At 45.7% G+C, this 18,296-nt stretch overlaps 1 protein-coding gene across 1 annotated transcript in view; it reads left to right on the top strand.

Moving 5' to 3' along the window:
* Nucleotides 1–11,141, top strand: part of RUNX1 (RUNX family transcription factor 1) — a 163,383-nt gene extending 152,242 nt beyond the window's left edge. Inside the window, exons 6-7 of the mRNA XM_058861456.1 lie at nt 1,753–1,914; nt 5,670–11,141. Coding sequence (XP_058717439.1) covers nt 1,753–1,914; nt 5,670–6,163 — 656 coding nt within the window. The 3' untranslated portion in view covers nt 6,164–11,141. The remainder of the gene's footprint in view (nt 1–1,752; nt 1,915–5,669) is intronic.
* The last annotated feature ends 7,155 nt before the right edge of the window (nt 11,142–18,296 follow it).

Here is an 18,296-nt window from a genome sequence, read left to right as displayed (position 1 = left end):
CACCAGTGACTTTTGAAAAGTTTGGGAGTTTTGTATAAATCCTGCCTTGTAAACAGATGGAACAAACAAAATGTAAAACTCATCTCCTTAAAGAACAACAAAAGGATATTTTCCAGATGGGCTTTCTGATGTGAGATCAAAGTCCTCATCTCAGACTTGGGAAATTTCCCTTCCTTGCTGGTATCAGTTTTATCTGCATTCAGATCATCCAGCATTTTTTTTTTTTTTTTCAACAAAGGCAATTGTCTTAAAGGAGCTGCAGGAGGATGCTCTTAAAGCTGAAGAAAATAGAAAAGATTTTATTAAAAATAGGGAAAAAAATAATCTGGGTGGGTAAAGGGGGGAGGAAAGTCTTTGATTCCTTTGGTTTATACAACAATGAGACATTGCAAAATCCCAGCTTCACCTGCAAAATGAAATGGTTGAAAGCAAAATGAAATAGGAAAGAGTTGAGGGAACTCATTTGGACCAACTCCTTTTTGGGCTTCTCTGATTTCAAACCTCATCCAAACCGGTCCTGTGGCCAGAAAAGAATCCCTTGGTGGTTTTAGAGGAGTCTGCATCCCCTGAGGAGCTGCAGTGACAAGGGAGGAATGGTCCCAGTGGCAGAGGGCAGGGCTGGATCTTGGGATCTTGGGCAGGAATTGTTCCCTGGCAGGGTGGGCAGGGGCTGGGATGGAATTGCCAGAGCAGCTGGGGCTGCCCCTGGATCCCTGGCAGTGCCCAAGGCCAGGCTGGACATTGGGAGCACCTGGGACAGTGGGAGGGGTCCCTGCCATGGCTGGGGGGCTCTGGGTGGGATTTGGGGTCCCCTTGATGTCCTGCATGACAGTTTTTGGCTAAAAGAGCTGCAAATGCTCAGCCCCAGAGTAAAGGAGGAGTTTTCCCCTTGGGAATTTTAATCTGGTTTTCCCTCTCTTCTTCTCTGGTGTTAGGGCATGGGTTGGACTTGATGATCATCGAGGTCTCTTCCAACCTAGAGATCCTGTGTGGAATTCTGTGGGGAATTTGTGGAATTCTGTGGAGAATTTGTGGAATTCTGTGGGGAATTTTTCCTACCTGGTATTAACGGGAAACAGCAGAAGAGCTTCAAAAGGAAAAAAAAGATTAAAATAAATGAATAAATAAAATAAAATAGAGAATAAAATATAAAATAATAAAAAATATAAAATAAAAAATAAAAAATAAAAAATAAAATAAAATAAAATAAAATAAAATAAAATAAAATAAAAAACATCAAATAGAAGAACATAAAAGAAATTATATATATATCATATATGTGATATATATATAAATAACATGAAATAAATAAATAACATAAATAAATAACAACAAAATAAAATAATAACATAAAATAAAATATAAAATAAAAAAGTAAAATAAAAAATAAAAATAAAATAGAATAAAATATAAAATAAAATAAAATATAAAATAAAATAAAATAAAATAAAATAAAATAAAATAAAATAAAATAAAATAAAATAAAATAAAATAAAATAAAATAAAATAAAATATAATAATGTTATAGAAAGCAACTCACTTGAAGCTCTCCTGACAAGGGGCATTTACAGAGCTGGAATTTCATTACCAGGGCACTTCCAGCCTCTGTTCCAGGCTGGCTTGCCGAGTTTATCCCTGCAGAGCAGCCCACATTGATTGTGTTTGTGATTGTGTTTGTGATTGTGTTTGTTTGTGTGTGTGTGTTTGTGATTGTGTTTGTGTTTGTATTTATGTTTGTGTTTGTGTCTGCAGACACCCGGCAGGTGCAGCCCTCCCCACCCTGGTCCTATGACCAGTCCTACCAGTACCTGGGCTCCATCGCCGCGCCCGCCGTGCACCCCGCGACGCCCATCTCACCTGGCCGTGCCGGCGGCATGAGCTCGCTCACCGCCGAGCTCTCCAGCCGCCTCTCGGGTAAGGACAGCACCCCTGGGCCCTGCATGGCACAGGGACACCACACTGCTGGCCCTGTCCCCTCCCCTGGGCCCTCCATGGCAAAGGGACACCACACTGCTGGCCCTGTCCCCTCCCCTGGGCCCTCCATGGCAAAGGGACACCACACTGCTGGCCCTGTCCCCACCCTGGGCCCTGCATGGCACAGGGACACCACACTGCTGGCCCTGTCCCCACCCTGGGCCCTCCCCTGGGCTCTCCATGCCACAGGGACACCACACTGCTGGCCCTGCTGGCCCTGTCCCCAACCCTGGCTCCTCCATGGCACAGGGACACCACACTGCTGGCCCTGTCCCCACCCTGGGCCCTCCATGGCAAAGGGACACCACACTGCTGGCCCTGTCCCCTCCCCTGGGCCCTCCATGGCAAAGGGACACCACACTGCTGGCCCTGTCCCCTCCCCTGGGCCCTCCATGGCAAAGGGACACCACACTGCTGGCCCTGTCCCCACCCTGGGCCCTCCCCTGGGCCCTCCATGGCAAAGGGACACCACACTGCTGGCCCTGTCCCCTCCCCTGGGCCCTCCATGGTGAAGGGACCTTCCTTGGTGACAAACTGGTGGCCCTATCCCCAACCCTGGGCCCTCCATGACAAGGGGATGCTTCCCTGGTGACACACTGGTGCTCCTGTCCCCACTCTTGCTACCCCCAAGCCAAGGGACCCTTCCTTGGTGACAAACTGGTGGCCCTGTCCCCACCCCTGGCTCCTCCATGCCAAAGGGACCCTTCCTTGGTGACAAACTGGTGGCCCAGGTGCTGCCTCAGCCCTTCAGGGGCTCTCTGGGCAAAGCCCGTTCCGAGGTTTTGGGGGATTTGTGGGAAGAGCAGAGAAACAGAGAATTTCAGGAAATGAGCTGCGTTTTGATAAACGAATCACAGAGTTAATGAGGTTGGGAAAGATCCCAAAGGTCATCGATTCCAAGCTGTGCCCGATGCCCACCTTGTCCCCAGCCCAGAGCCCTGAGTGCCACCTCCAGGTGACACCTCCAGGGATGGGCACTGCAAAGCTCCCTGGGCAGTTCTTTCCAAGGCCTGAGCTCCCTTTCCATGGGCAAATTCCTGCTGCTTTCCACCCAGAATCCCAAACTGGTTTGGGGTGGGAGGGGAACCTTAAAGCTCATCTCATTCCCACCCCCTGCCAGGGGCAGGGACAATTCCCAGGTTGCTCCTGGAGTTGGGAGCCCAGCATTGTCAAAAAAGAAGAAAAATGAGGAAAAGCAGCACTTGGAAGCTGTGAGAATGATTCAGATTGCTGAAAATTATCAATTCTCAATTAGCAATTATCAGATTGCCAAGAAATGGATGGCACAGATATTCCAGCTCTGTTTCCTTCCCTCCCTTCTAAATCCAGAGCCCAGCAGCTTTTGGGTGGACCATTGGCTGCAGGATGGCGGGGTTGGACATTTTAAATGTTGCACTGGATTTTCTTGTTTTCCACGTCCATCAAATCATCCTGCAGAGCTTTAGAAGCCACCAGAAAAAAGGAAGTGAAAACCACCCCGATTCCACCACGTTTAACTGTTCCTGACCTGCACATCTTGAACCAATCTGGGTGTGCAGCAGCAGGAATTTTCTATAAACGAGCGAGAGCCATATCATTCTAATTTGCATACAGCTTTTGCAAAATTCCCTCCTTTAACTCCACATCTTGCTCTCATTTGAAGGCTCAGGGTTTCTTCTAAGATCAGAGGGAACCACTCGAACATGCTCCAGCCTGTTTTGTTGTTGTCTTGTAGAGCTTGCTTTGAAAGCCTCGCACCAAATCTGAATTATTTGTTAGGTCTGGGTGATAATTGCACTGTAGAGAGGGCTGAAAACACAGGGGGCTTTTCAGAACACGGCATTTCTTCTTTTTTAAAGAAGTCTTGTAAAATTCTCCTTCTTTATTTACACAGAATTAGAAATTATTTTTTTTTTAAGAAATTAGACTGCCCCTTTGTTTTCCACCAGGACTCCCAGGTCCTTCTCCTTCTTTTCCCACCCATGGCCACAGGGATTTTCCTTGGAGCTGGCAGAGTTTCTCCATGCCTTGTGAAGGAACCTAGAAAGGTTTCATTCACATCAGCATCTTTCTTTTCCCTGTTCCAATTCCTTACATTAAATGTCATTCAGCATTCCTGGGAAAATGTGTCACAACCTTCGCTGTCACCCACACCTGGTGTCTCTAAAAATTCACTCTTTGGCAGAACAATGAGCAAATTTCAGGAGGATTTTAGGCCCTGCCAACTAAAGACCCAAGGGAAAAACAATATATTTGGATATATTTGAGCCATCATGACATTAAATATCATTACTCTGCTTTTTGCCAGGGCAGGATGAACCCTCCTCTGATTAACGAGGTTTCCTGGCAGTTTTAGGAACTTCCTCAGGAATAAGGTGTGGAAGTAACATTTAAAATCTGACACCTTAACCACGGCTCCTCCAAAGCTCCTGCTGCTCCACTCCACCGTGTGTTTCCCCGTGTCAAACCTAAAGGTGACGGGGTTCAGGGGAATGAAATGTGTTCCCATTAGTTTTCCAGAAAAAAACTGGATGGCAAATCCTAAAGGAAGCAAACAGCAAGTTCAGAGCTCTTCTAAGAAATTAAGAGAAGCTCGTCAAGGTGGGCTGGTGGGTCCTGATGAGCTTTCAGAGCTTGGCTCTGGAGTGAGTCTGCTCCAAGAATCCCAGACTGGGTCTGCTCCAGCTGGAATCTGGGGAGAGCCAAGAGCTTTGTTTTCCCTCTGCTCCTCCTCAGGAGTATTTCCTTCAGCACACGGCTCCTCTGCTGCAGACTCCACGCCTTGGCTGCCAGGAGAAGTTGTCTTTCTTCTGGAAAGATTTTTATTTTCCGTAATTATTATTGTTATCTTAAGCAGGCAGAGCTGCCAGCTCTGGGGATGAGACCTTCCATTAACCTGAGTCACGGTGAGGATCCTTCCTAAAGAGGATCTGCTCCGCTTGTTTAATCCAGGCAGGGAAAGAGAGGATGGGACCAAACGTAATTCCATGGATAAAGCAGAGCAGGATTTGATTCTCCTGTGGAACATTTCAGAGCGAGAGGTCCTGGGCTGTGCCAGGGGAGGCTCAGGGTGGACAGCAGCAGGAATTTGCCCATGGAAAGGGAGCTCAGGCCTTGGCAGGGGCTGCCCAGGGAGCTTTGCAGTGCCCATCCCTGGAGGTGCCCAAGGAAGGGCTGGACGTGGCACTCAGGGCTCTGCCCTGGGGACAAGGTGGGCATCGGGCACAGCTGGGACTCCATGGGCTGGGAGGTCTTTTCCAGCACCAGGATCCTGGGATTCTGTAAAGAGCTGGGAAGGGTCTGGAGCCCCAGGAGGGGCTGAGGGAGCTGGGAAAGGGGCTCAGCCTGGAGCAAAGGAGGCTCAGGGGGCCCTTGTGGCTCTGCACAAGTCCCTGGCAGGAGGGGACAGCCGGGGGGGTCGGGCTCTGCTGCCAGGGAACAGGGACAGGAGGAGAGCTCAGGCCTCAGGCTGGGCCAGGGGAGGCTCAGGGTGGACAGCAGCAGGAATTTGCCCATGGAAAGGGAGCTCAGGCCTTGGCAGGGGCTGCCCAGGGAGCTTTGGAGGTGCCCAAGGAAGGGCTGGACATGGCACTCCAGGTGACAAGGTGGGCATGGGGCACAGCTTGGCCTCGATGATCCCAGAAGTTCTTCCTGACCCAATCAATTCCGGGATCCTCTAACATTCCTCTGCCTCCCTTCCCTTCCCCACCTCCCAGGAGCGTCCGACCTGACGGCGTTCAGCGACCCCCGGGTGGGGATCGACCGCTCCTTCCCGGCGCTGCCGTCCATCTCCGACCCTCGCATGCACTACCCGGGAGCCTTCACCTACACGCCCACGCCCGTCAGCTCCGGCATCGGCATCGGCATGTCGGCCATGTCCACGGCCGGCAGATACCACACGTACCTCCCGCCGCCCTACCCCGGCTCCTCCCAGGCTCAGGGCAGCCCCTTCCAGACCAGCTCCCCTTCCTACCACCTGTACTACGGCACCTCGGCCGGCTCCTACCAGTTCTCCATGATCTCCGGCGGGGATCGCTCCCCGCCGCGCATCCACCCGCCCTGCACCAACGCCTCCACGGGCTCCACGCTGCTCAACCCCAACCTGCCCAACCAGAGCGACGTGGTGGAGGCCGAAGGGAGCCACAGCAACTCGCCCACCAACATGGCCAGCACGGCCAGGCTGGAGGAGGCCGTGTGGAGGCCGTACTGAGGAGATGGGAAGGAGCTCAAGGGTCAGGACTAAAGGACTTCCCATTTCCCAGCGGGATCCCAGAAAACTTCCTTGTGGGCCCTGCCGTGTTCATCCACGAGTTTCAGGAGCAAACCCTTCCCAAGTCAGCGCTCCCAGGAGCGGAGGCTCTCCTTGCCAGGCCCTGGTGGAGCCGAGTCGCTCCGGCAAAGTATTCCCGGCAGGAGAACGAGCTTCTGGAAAGGAGGATGCTCCAGTTGGTGGTGCAGAGGTAGCGAGGGTGGGTAGAAGGGTATCCAACCTGATTCCAGGCCTGTGGCTTCCCAACGTGCCTGGGCTTGAAGGTCTCCACAGCCCTAAAAGAGAGTTTCGGTTCACTTCTATTTTTAAGACTTAAAACCTTAAAAAAAAAAAAAAAAAACCCAAAAAACAAAACCCCAAAAAACAAAAAATAAATCTTAGCGAGTTTACTGCATCTTATGGACATTTTAAGTGTAAGGAAGTATAGGAAGATTCCCAGAGGGAAACTGTGAACGCTTCTGTTTTAGCAATGCTGTGAATGAGAGGTTTTATATGTTGGACTTCGTTCTTTCTTTTCTTTGTTTTGTTTGTATATTCCAAAGAATATGGAAATTTTTATTACTGGGGTTTTTTTTTTGTTGTTTGTTTTGTTTTGGGCTTAGATTTTTTTGGTGTTTTTTTGTTTTGGTTTGGTTTTTTTTAGGATGCAGCTCATCCTGCTTTGCATCTAATTTGTTTTATTTCTCTTGGCACCTTATAAATTGCAAAAAAAAAAAAAAAATCTTTTTTTTTTGTTTTAATCATGCTTGCTTCTTTCTTGCTTTGTCAACTGAAAGAATCAGCCCCTTTTTCAATGAGTTAATTTAACTTTTTATCTCTTGGACTTTTTTTTTTTTTTTTTAACACAACGGCTACAGCCTTGGGTCATTTTCAACTACTGTATTTCTTTGATGAGTTCATTGATATTTATGCTTGATATTTAGACTTTTCTTATTTGTTGATACTATTATTATTTAAATATGCCTATATTAAAAAAAACAAATATCAGCAATTGCCTTTTTTTGGTAGCAGCCAAAGTCAAATTTCTCACATTGAAAAAGGCTGGAATAACGATGGGCAAAAGTGACCTCCTAATTCCCTAAAAATATTGTTTACAATTATCTCACTCTCATTTTTCTCAGTTTAGATCCTCAAAGGCATTGAGATGGCCAATTCCTGCTGGAAGGCACCAAAATCCCTGGGGATTTCTGTACCTTTCCAAGTGGTGGAGTCATCTCTCCCTCCTCCTATTTTGTCACCAGTGGTGACCCTCAGGATCAGGAATCAGGATGTAGATACTTCCTAAGGCAAATTCAATATTCCCTAACGAAATACCTGCCCACTGGAGCGTCAGGACACAGGGAATGGCTTCCCACTGCCAGAGGGCAGGGATAGATGGGAACTGAGAAGGAATTGTTCCCTGGGAGGATGAGGAAACCCTGGAATAAAATTCCCAGAGCAGCTGTGGTTATCCCTGGATCCCTGGAAGTGTCCAAGGCCAGGCTGGAGCAGCCTGGGATAGTGGAAGGTGTCCCTGCCCACGGCAATTTTGGTGGATGAGCTTTAAGATCCCTTCCAACCCAAACCATTCCCTGGTTCTGCGATTCCCATGGCGAGGGGGAAGTCCTGGCTCTGACGGAATCTGGGTGAGATTTTCCCCCAGGATTTCTGTGCAGCACTAAAGCCACGTTCCATCCTGCTGGCAAACACACCCGCTCCTGGACAGGGCTGGAAAGCTCACCTGGAAAGCTCCAGAAAATCCAGGGTCTGGACAATCCTTCCGTTTCCATCTTCTGGGAGAAGAGGAGGGATTATTTGAAGTTGGTGTAGCCAATGTTGTGCCCTGTAGTAAATCTACAAGGCTTTTACTACGAGCAGGTCCAGCAGGGAGCCGTCACCGCCGCCCGTCGTCCCAGCACAAACATATCAGACGTCACTGTAACGTTTTTGGCACTATTTTATTGAGGGTTTGCTCTTGTACTACTCCTTAACTCCAAACTGCTGATGTTGACATGTGTCAGTCCCAAATGAGCTGATTATTATTTAATGTACCTCTCAAACCAGAGGAAAAAAATTGCAGGTCAACTCAGAGAGTATTTGAAAGCAGGACTTCAGATCAGTGTTTGATGTTTTAAGAAAAAAAAAAGAAAAAAAAAAAAAAGTTAAAAGGATTCAAATTAAAAAGATCCTTGGCTGCAGGCAGCAAAACAGCTGGATTTATTTAAAACCATTTGTTTTTCAAGTTTTCTCTTTTTTTTTTATAGATATATATATATGATTTTGCTTCTTTGTTCGAGTTGGATGCAGTAGCACTTTGGTATTGAAAAGAATCGAAGAATTTCCATTGTCAATAAGGTTGTTTTTGTGCAGAAAATAGGGAGTGTTTCAAGAGATCTCAGCAAAAGCCCAAAATGTTTCTGTTAAAACACATGGCCTTGTGCTTTTCATTTCATGGAATATCCTTTATAATTTTCCAGAGTTTGCTCTGTAAGAAAAGACAGAAAACATCCAGATTCTATCAGAAATGTATTTGGAAAGTCTGGAGACCCTGCTGAATACAGAAATACAGAGACCCCCCCCCCGGTTGTAGCATTTCCTCAGCTGGACTCTCACCTCTTCAGTACCCTAAAATAAAACATCTTTGAGCAGTAGCTCTGCTGTAGAATCCTTTCAGCACATTCTGTGCAATTCAAACCCTAATTTATTCCAGCTCTCAATTAAAATCCTAATTGATTACAGCTCCCACATCTGCCTTGTGACTGGACCACCAAAGTGCACAGAGCTGGGAGTGGGAACACAGCAGGGAGAGGAGCTTGGAGGAGCCAGGAAGGGCCAGGTGACCTGGAGAGGGAATTTTAACAAAAGCATGGAGTGACAGGACAAAGGGGATGGTATCAAGATGAAGGAGGCAGGGTTAGATGGGATATTTGGAATTAATTCATCCCTGTAAAATTCATCCCAGCACAGGGTGCCCAGAGAGGCTGTGGATTCCACAAGCCTGGAAGTGTCCAGGGCCAGGCTGGACAGGGTTTGGAGCACCCTGGGACAGTGCGAGGTGTCCCTGCCCATGGCAGGGGTGGCACTGGGTGAGTTTAAGATCCCTTCCAACCCAAACCATTCCATGATTGGACGATTCCGTGAGTTCAGCCTGGTGGGAGAAGTGAGGTTGGTGTGGTCACCAAGGTGATCTCAGTGTGGTCACCAGGGTGAGCTCAATGTGGTCACCAAGGCGAGCTCAGTGTGGTCACCAAGGTGAGCTTAACGTGGTCACCAAGGTGAGCTCGGTGTGGTCACCAAGGTGAGCTCAGTGTGGTCACCAAGGTGAGCTCGGTGTGGTCACCAAGGTGAGCTCAACGTGGTCACCACATTGCCAGGCCCATGGGACACCACAATCTCCTTTCTGCTACAGCCCTTTTAGCCCCCAAAATTGAAACTCACCAACCCTGGAAGCTAAAAAATTTAGGGATTCACAGGAAGAGGGAGCAGGAAACGCTCAGACCCTAAATGAAATATTTCTTCTGTCTGTGCCTCTCCTTTGTCTCCACTCATCCTAAAGGTGAGGTTTGATTTGGCTCTCCCTGATGTGAACAGGATGAGGAAATACAGAACCGGTCACCACCACATTTCCCTGTGAATGACAATTTCCTGGAATTTCCCAGTGTTTCCCATGTTTTTATTGCCAGCAACCAAATTTTGGAGCTCAGCCTCTCTGGGTATGTCCAGCACTGCAAAGGAAAGGAAAAGCCAAGTTCATTATCCCTGGCAATTAATCTGTTTAATCACTGTGGGTTTCAGTGTATTCACTCATCAGAAACCACAGTTTCTGTCAATATTTGGTTTTGTAGCCATCGCTAAGGATGGCAGAGTTTTTCAAGGCTGTGAAAATGCTCTCACTGTCTTTCCTCTTGTACTTTAAGAGCACTTAACAGGCAGAAAAAAAAGACACTTGGATAAAACCTTTCCCCCATCCCCATCTCCAAATTAGAGTGTATAAGCATCTATTTTTATATGGATATCATAGATAAATATTTATATCATTTTATCATCCCGGGATGCTGGATGGAATCAGAAAAATGGAATTCTTCTGCTTCTGCTCTGGAGCTGCAGTCAGCAGAGTGCTTTAGGTACCTCACCCTCCCAAAATTCAGCTCCTGTCTGTTCTCACTCTCAGCTTGGGTGCTCCTTTCACAAGACACAGCTCCTTGTGCACGTCAAACATCTTCAACGTAAATTTTGCTGGATCTGAGGACAAATATTTCCCTCTCCAGTAACATTTAAACTCATTTAAGAGCTCCTGCTGGCTCTCAGAGCGTTGGAGAGGAGCTTTAATGCAGGGAGAAGAGGATGCAGAAGGGTTTGATTTATAGAATGATGCCAAATTCTCCGCTGGGAAGGAGAGAAATCCTCTCCTCCAAAAAATATCCCAAATTTCCTGCGCTCTTGAAACATTCACTGCTGCTTCCTGGGTGACCTTTTCCATGGGTGTGTTTGAAATTCAGGGAGGAGTGGATCTGTTTTCTGTCCTTGGAGCAAAACTCTGCCTTGTTTTTCTGCCTTGTTCCATTTTCCCGTTGGATTTTTGTTCACCTCGCTGGGTCAGTCCCAACCACTCGGTGTTTTTCTCCTCGTCCTTCAAGGGTTGCATCCCCAGAGTTACTTGTATTTATGTCTGTAAATAGATTTCCAAAGCTTCCTAGCCAAAATATTTAGTGCTTGTAATTACTCTGCATTTTTCTCTTTTTTTTTTTTTTTTTTCTGTTTTTAATGAACTTACCTTTGTGTTTGCTGAAATACTGTAGTGAGACTTATTTCTTTTCCCAATTAGTTATTTTTAGGCTTCAAGAGGAACTACATTTTATTCACTTTTGTAAACAGTTATAGCATGGTCTCTATCCAACATCATCCTTCACTTTTTTGTGGTAGGGGAGAAACAAACGTGAAAAAGAAAAAAAAAAAAATTAAAAAAAATCTGTGGGTTATTTGTGGTATTTTGGGTTGGACAATTCCAGCTCTTTTTAAAACCAAAATTTCAGTGAGAGGTGGTGAGGCTGAGGGGGGGACACAGCCCCATCAGAGTGGCACCAGAGGGAATTTGTTCAGCATTTTCTGGCTATGTTTACAAAACATTTTCCCTTTCAACGCTGAACTTTTCCTGAAGGGGAACCCATCAGGTTGGGGATTTTTTTTTGTGGGGGTTGATTACCAGGGAATATTTTTTTTTTTTCCTGGGGAGGGCAGGGGTTGGCTGCTGATTTTTGGAAGCAGATAGGAAAAGAGAATAGAGCAGATTATTTTCCCCCCACTCCAGGAATCTCTAGATATCACCCCAGGGTAAATTCTTGCTGTCCACAGGGATGGCTGTGTCCAGCACCACAGGAGAATTCATTACAACTACCCAGAGCAGCTGGACTGCTGCAGTAGTTCTAATGAACACTTTTCTTCCTTTTTTTCCTTTCCTTTTCTTTCTTTCTTTGTACCACAGTTTCCTCTGTAAATTCAATATCATAATTAGTGTGAATGACAAATAAAATGTTTGACAAGTATGCACGTGGGCCTGCTGCATTCTTTTATCTGGGAGAAGAAAACCCCCTCAGGGAAAAAGGAGCCATCAGGAAGAGGGTGCTGACCACACATCAATCACAACATCAAAAATAGGCTTCTATCATTGATTTTTTTCAATTATTTCTTTCTTTTTTGTCGAAATGGTATTTTCCTGCTGTGGAGTAAGCTGGTGGAAGGCCTGGAATCCAACAGGACACCAAAGTAGGAGGGAAATTTTATGGTGAGGTTGCCCAGGGAGGTTGTGGATTCCCCTGGATCCCTGGCAGTGCCCAAGGCCAGGCTGGACATTGGGAGCTCCTGGGACAGTGGGAGGTGTCCCTGCCATGGCAGGGCTGGGAATGAAATGATCCCTAAAACCCCTTCCAACCCAAACCATCCCATAACTCCATTAAAGGAGATTTTGCACCTCCAGCAGCCCAATAATTGCATTTTATCCTTGGCTCCTCAATTAAATTTCAGTATTTCAGTTTTATCTCCAGCTCTTGTTTTCTTCATCTTTTCCTTCTTGGATTGGATCATTTTTGCTACTGATGATTTGAACCTTCCTTGAGAAGCATTAAAACAGATTTTAAGGTCACGTTACTTAAAAGATTTGGGGTTTTTTCACTTTAAATAAATAATGAAACAGAAGTGCTAATGAAACACTACAATGGGTGTACCAAGATTTCAAAATGAGCAAAATATATTGAAAGTTCATTTTAAAAACCTCTGGATCCAGGCAGATATAGATAAAATACCCTCTAAAACTGGCCCTGCACAACATTTACATGATATTAAAGAGGTTTTCAGTAATATTCTCCACAATAATCAGGGAATCACAGAATGGCTGGGGTTGGAAGGGACCTTAAAGATCACCCAGATCCAGCCAGGGGCAGGGAATCTTCCAGACCTGGCTGTTGTAGATTTTATATATAATTACATATAAATATTACATATATATATATATATATACACATATACATATATATCTATATACATACATATATATATATAATATTTATCCATTATCTATTATCTATTATATACTATATATGATATACTATAATATATATATTATATACTATATATGATATACTATATATGATATACTATATATGATATATATGATATATATAATATATAATATATAATATATATTATATATGATATATTATATATGATATATTATATATTATATACTATATATTATATATTTTATATTATATATGATATCTACAATATGCTATATATTATATACAATATATTACATACTATATACTATATACTATATACTATATACTATATACTATATTATATATTATATAAAATTAAAATAAAAAAGGTAAAATATAAACTATGAAATATAAATATATAATATAAATATACAATAAAAATATATAATATAAATATATAACATAAATAGATTCTATATTCTATAAAATATATTTTTATATCATTTTTATCTCTATTTTATATAAACAAGGATTGGCTTTCAGCTGCTCCTCTCAGTGAAGTGAAAAACCAGCTACAAAGCAAAATACCAAAGGTGCATTTTCCTTCTGACAGCTCATAGAATAACCCTCCATCTCTCAAACCATAATCCCCATTATCTATTTAAAATTAACACCAAAACATGAAGAGAAAGCAGTGACTGAGTCCCAGGTGCCTCTTTAGGGGCAGAAATGTTGGCACCCCCATCTCTGATGTGATTTTTGGTTATCCTGCGTGGCCCCCCTGACATTTCTTTCCAGCACGACCCTAAAATACTGCACTGGTATTTTTGAAGAGACTCCGCTGCAGATTCCTCCCCTGACCCCGTGAAACCCAAGAGCGTTTCCCTGGAGGTGGGTGATGAGGCACAGCACGTGTTTATTTTGCCTCCGGCTTTGACACGCAGGAAAAGAAGCCACAAATAGCGATAGTCAAAACAAACCCAAAAATACGACACCCAAGGGCATCGCAGCAGAAATATTTGCTGCTGAAGACAGGACAGGGAACAGAGCAGCAGAGCTCTGGTTGTGGAGAGGGAAGGGAAGGCAGATCCATGGATCCCACTTGGAGCAGAGCCATGGATCCCACCTGGAGCAGATCCATGGATCCCAATTGGAGCAGATCCATGGATCCCACTTGGAGCAGATCTATGGATCCCACCTGGAGCAGATCCATGGATCCCACCTGGAGCAGATCCATGGATCCCACTTGAAGCAGATCCATGGATCCCACCTGGAGCAGATCCATGGATCCCTCTTGCAGCAGATGGATCCCACTTGCAGCAGATCCATGGATCCCACTTGGAGCAGATCCATGGATCCTATTTTGAGCAGATCCATGGATCCCACCTGGAGCAGATCCATGGATCCCAACTGGAGTAGATCCATGGATCCTACCTGGAGCAGATCCGTGGATCCCACTTGGAGCAGATCCATGGATCCCACTGCCTGTCCTTGTGGAAAAGGCTGTGTCCTCCTTCTTTGCCGGGCAGCTGGAGTGAGGAGAATCCCTCCCATCCCGAAATTCCCCAGTTTCCAGATCTGTGGCAGCTCCCTCTCCTGCCCTCTGCCTTCCTCCCTGCCCAGGGCAGCTGGAAAAGAGGGAGCTGGGAACCCATGGGAAGCCAGGGCAGCGCTCTGGGACCCAGAGGTGACCCCACTACACCGGTTTGGGCAACTGGGAATGTCCAGCTCAAGCCTCCCCATGAGGAGGAGGAGGAAAGGGCACAGCAGGTGATGAAGACCGAGGCTGGAGGCTGCAGGTGGTGAGAGGAGAGGCTGCCACGGGCGAATGCAAAACGTTGTTGACTTCTTGTGGCACTTCACACCCAGCTTTTAATGAGCTGTAATTACAGAGGCCACTGTCTCCCGTGCTCTCCCACGCACCTGAGTCTGAGGGTGCATTAAACACCATCAGCCCTCAAGGCACCGTCCAGCTCCACACAGGTGTCCTGGAAAAATAACCCAGGTGTGTGTCTAAACCCACACAGGAGTCCTGGAAAAATAACCCAAATGTGTGTGAAAATCCACACAAATCTCCTGGAAAAATAACCCAGGTGTGTGTCCTGCTCCAAAAGGACATCCTGGAAATAAGCCAGATGTGTGTGCAAACCCACACAAATCTCCTGGAAAAAATGTTGCTAGATGTGTGGCAAATCCATAGAAATGTCCTGGAAAAATAACCCAGGTGTGTGTGCAAATCCACACAGGTGTCCTGGAAAAATAACCCAGGTGTGTGTCCTGCTCCAAAAGGACATCCTGGAAATAACCCAGATGTGTGTGCAAATCCACACAAATCTCCTGGAAAAATAACCCAGGTGTGTGTCCTGCTCCAAGGGATTTTGTGGATAAATAACCCAGGTGTGATCCAATTCCAAAAGGATGTCCTGGAAAATAACCCAGGTGTGCGTCCAAACCCACACAAATCTCCTGGAAAAATAACCCAGGTGTGTGTCCTGCTCCAAGGGATTTTCTGGATAAATAACCCAGGTGTGATCCAATTCCAAAAGGATGTCCTGGAAAATAACCCAGGTGTGTGTCCAAATCCACACAGGAGTCCTGGAAAAATAACCCAGGTGTGTGTCCAAATCCACACAGGAGTCCTGGAAAAATAACCCAAATGTGTGTGAAAATCCACACAAATCTCCTGGAAAAATAACCCAGGTGTGTGTCCTGCTCCAAAAGGACATCCTGGAAATAAGCCAGATGTGTGTGCAAACCCACACAAATCTCCTGGAAAAAATGTTGCTAGATGTGTGGCAAATCCATAGAAATGTCCTGGAAAAATAATCCAGGTGTGTGTCCAAACCCACAAAGATATCCTGGAAAAATAACCCAGGTGTGTGTGCAAATCCACACAAATATCTTGGAAAAATAACCTAGATGTGTGGCAAATCCATAGAGATGTCCTGGAAAAATAACCCAGGTGTGTGTGCAAATCCACACAGGTGTCCTGGAAAAATAACCCAGGTGTGTGTCCAGATCCTAAAGGACATCCTGGAAATAACCCAGATGTGTGTGCAAATCCACACAAATCTCCTGGAAAAATAACCCAGGTGTGTGTCCTGCTCCAAGGGATTTTCTGGATAAATAACCCAGGTGTGATCCAATTCCAAAAGGATGTCCTGGAAAATAACCCAGGTGTGTGTCCAGCTCCAAAAGGACATCCTGGAAATAACCCAAATGTGTGTGAAAATCCATACAAATCTCCTGGGAAAATGTTGCTAGATGTGTGTGCAAATCCACACCAGTGTCCTGGAAAAATAACCCAGGTGTGTGTCCAGCTCCAAGGGAATTTCTGGATAAATAACCCAGGTGTGTATCCTGCTCTACAGGGATTTTTTTGGATACATAAGCCAAGTGTGTGTCCAGTTCCAAGGGATTTTCTGGATAAATATCCCAGGTGTGTGTCCAAATCCACACAAATCTCCTGGATAAATAACCCAGGTATGTATCCTGCTCCAAGGGATTTTCTGGATAAATAACCCAGGTGTGTGTATAAATCCACACAAATCTCCTGGATAAATATCCCAGGTGTGTGTCCTGCTCCACAGGGAATTTCTGGATAAATAACCCAGGTGTGTGTCCTGCTCCAAGGAATTTCTGGATAAATAATCCAGATGTGTGTCCTGCTCCAAGGAATTTCTGGACAAATAATCCAGGTGTGTGTCCTGCTCCACAGGGAATTTCTGGATAAATATCCCAGGTGTGTGTCCTGCTCCAAGGGATTTCTGGATAAATAAGCCAGGTGTGTGTCCTGCTCCACAGGGAATTTCTGGATAAATAATCCAGGTGTGTGTCCAAATCCACACAAATCTCCTGGATAAATATCCCAGGTGTGTGTCCTGCTCCACAGGGAATTTCTGGACAAATAATCCAGGTGTGTTCTCTTGGGTGTACACAGCTTTTCCCCTCCCCAGCACCAACACAACTCTTGGATCGAGGGTCAGGAGCGAGATCCCTTTCCCTGGAATGCTGTTCCCAGCTCAGTGTGTGTGGTCAGGGAGCAGACAATAAACTGCATTATCTGCTCCCAGACAGAGCTTGTTCACAACCTCCAGAGCTCAGAAATAAATCCATCACTGCTGGGCTGCACTGCCTGCTAATGGCCCTGTGCTCTCCAGACATGACTAAAATCTGACTCAGCCCAGCACTGTAAAAGGGCCAAAAATACCATTTTTCCTTGTCCCTGCATCTTTCTGCAACACTCAGTTCCTTACAGGGCTGTGAGATGATTTGGGAATATCTCAATTATTAGAACATCACTTTTGCTCCCTGTTTTTTTCCCCTTTGTCGAGAGCTCCCTATAACTTTGGGATGCCCTGTAGAGCAGGATTTAAAAGTGTAGGCAGGAAAGGAATGTCCGAATTCCAGCTCATCCCACCTCCAGCCTGCTGGGGGAGGGAGGCACAGAGCAGATAAAAGCGTGTTTAACCCTGAGGAGAAGGAAAATAAAAGCCCAGAACCTGCAGGTCCCCATTGGAATGTCTAGCTACTGAATTAGGAAGCTTGTTTGCTGGTTTTAAGTTACAGGGACACCTCGAAGTCTCCCAGACTGGATTAGTCAGCACGAGTCACTGTCTGGGAATTGTTTGGGTTTTTTGACGGGAGGATAAAACAATTTAGGGAGAAAATCTAATCCACAGATTTCCAAAGCAGAGCAGGGAGGGGGGCAGCGCTGAGGGCTTTGGATAAACCTCGCTCCTGAGGGAAGTGAGGCTGGAGAAAGAGAAAGAACCTGCTCCCTGCTGATCCAGAATTGTATCCTGGAGCACGAAGGAATCCCTCAGGCTGTTTCACTTTCAAATGGCTCCAACACAGGAGTTGGAGCTTTTCTGAGGATGCTGAAGTGGCAGATTTACACTCGACACATCCCGGGAGCAGAGGAGACCCAGGCAGAGCTCCTGAGGAGCTCTCTGACACCTCCAAGTGCTTCTCAACACCACCAGGTTTATTCCTCCTGCAATTTATTTCCCTGTTTTCTCACACCACAATCCCTCAGGACTCCAGTTCATGGAATCACAGAACAGGTTGGGTTGGAAGGGACCTGAAATCCCCTGAAAATCAGTGAATTTTTACTGAAAAAGCAAAATCCCTCCATGGCAAACTTGACCCTTCCTCTCTGAAATGAGTTGTCCTGAATCAAGGTTATTTTACACAGGAACGTTTCCAGTTTCATTTTTGCCCCATAAAACTCTGGTTAAATTTGTGGAGGAGGGGGGAAAGAAAATCTTCCCTTTCTTTTTGAATTCTAATCCCTCGTCTCCGATATTTCTCCAGCTTCCTGCAGACCAGGAGCACGGAGATGTCAGCCCAGCACAGGTAACTTTGAGGGATGTGTGATTCCAGCCAGTGCAATGCCAGCGTGTCCATCCCACAGGAATTATCATTTTGGGGCTGGATGAGTGGAAGTTGTTCTATTTTAGAACAGAAAACCAAAACTTTCTGCACGTGGCAAAAGAAAAAAAATCTGTCAGTGTGGTCCTGAAAAATTGTTCAGTGGCATCTTTTTTAAAAATGATGGAAGCTGAATGATCTTTGTTGTCAAAAGTTGGAGCCTGCCA

The sequence above is a fragment of the Poecile atricapillus genome, chromosome 1 (assembly GCF_030490865.1).
Source record: "Poecile atricapillus isolate bPoeAtr1 chromosome 1, bPoeAtr1.hap1, whole genome shotgun sequence".
In the NCBI taxonomy this organism is placed as follows: domain Eukaryota; kingdom Metazoa; phylum Chordata; class Aves; order Passeriformes; family Paridae; genus Poecile; species Poecile atricapillus.
Note: the sequence above shows the minus strand (reverse complement) of the source record. Positions and strands in the feature narration are given on the sequence as shown.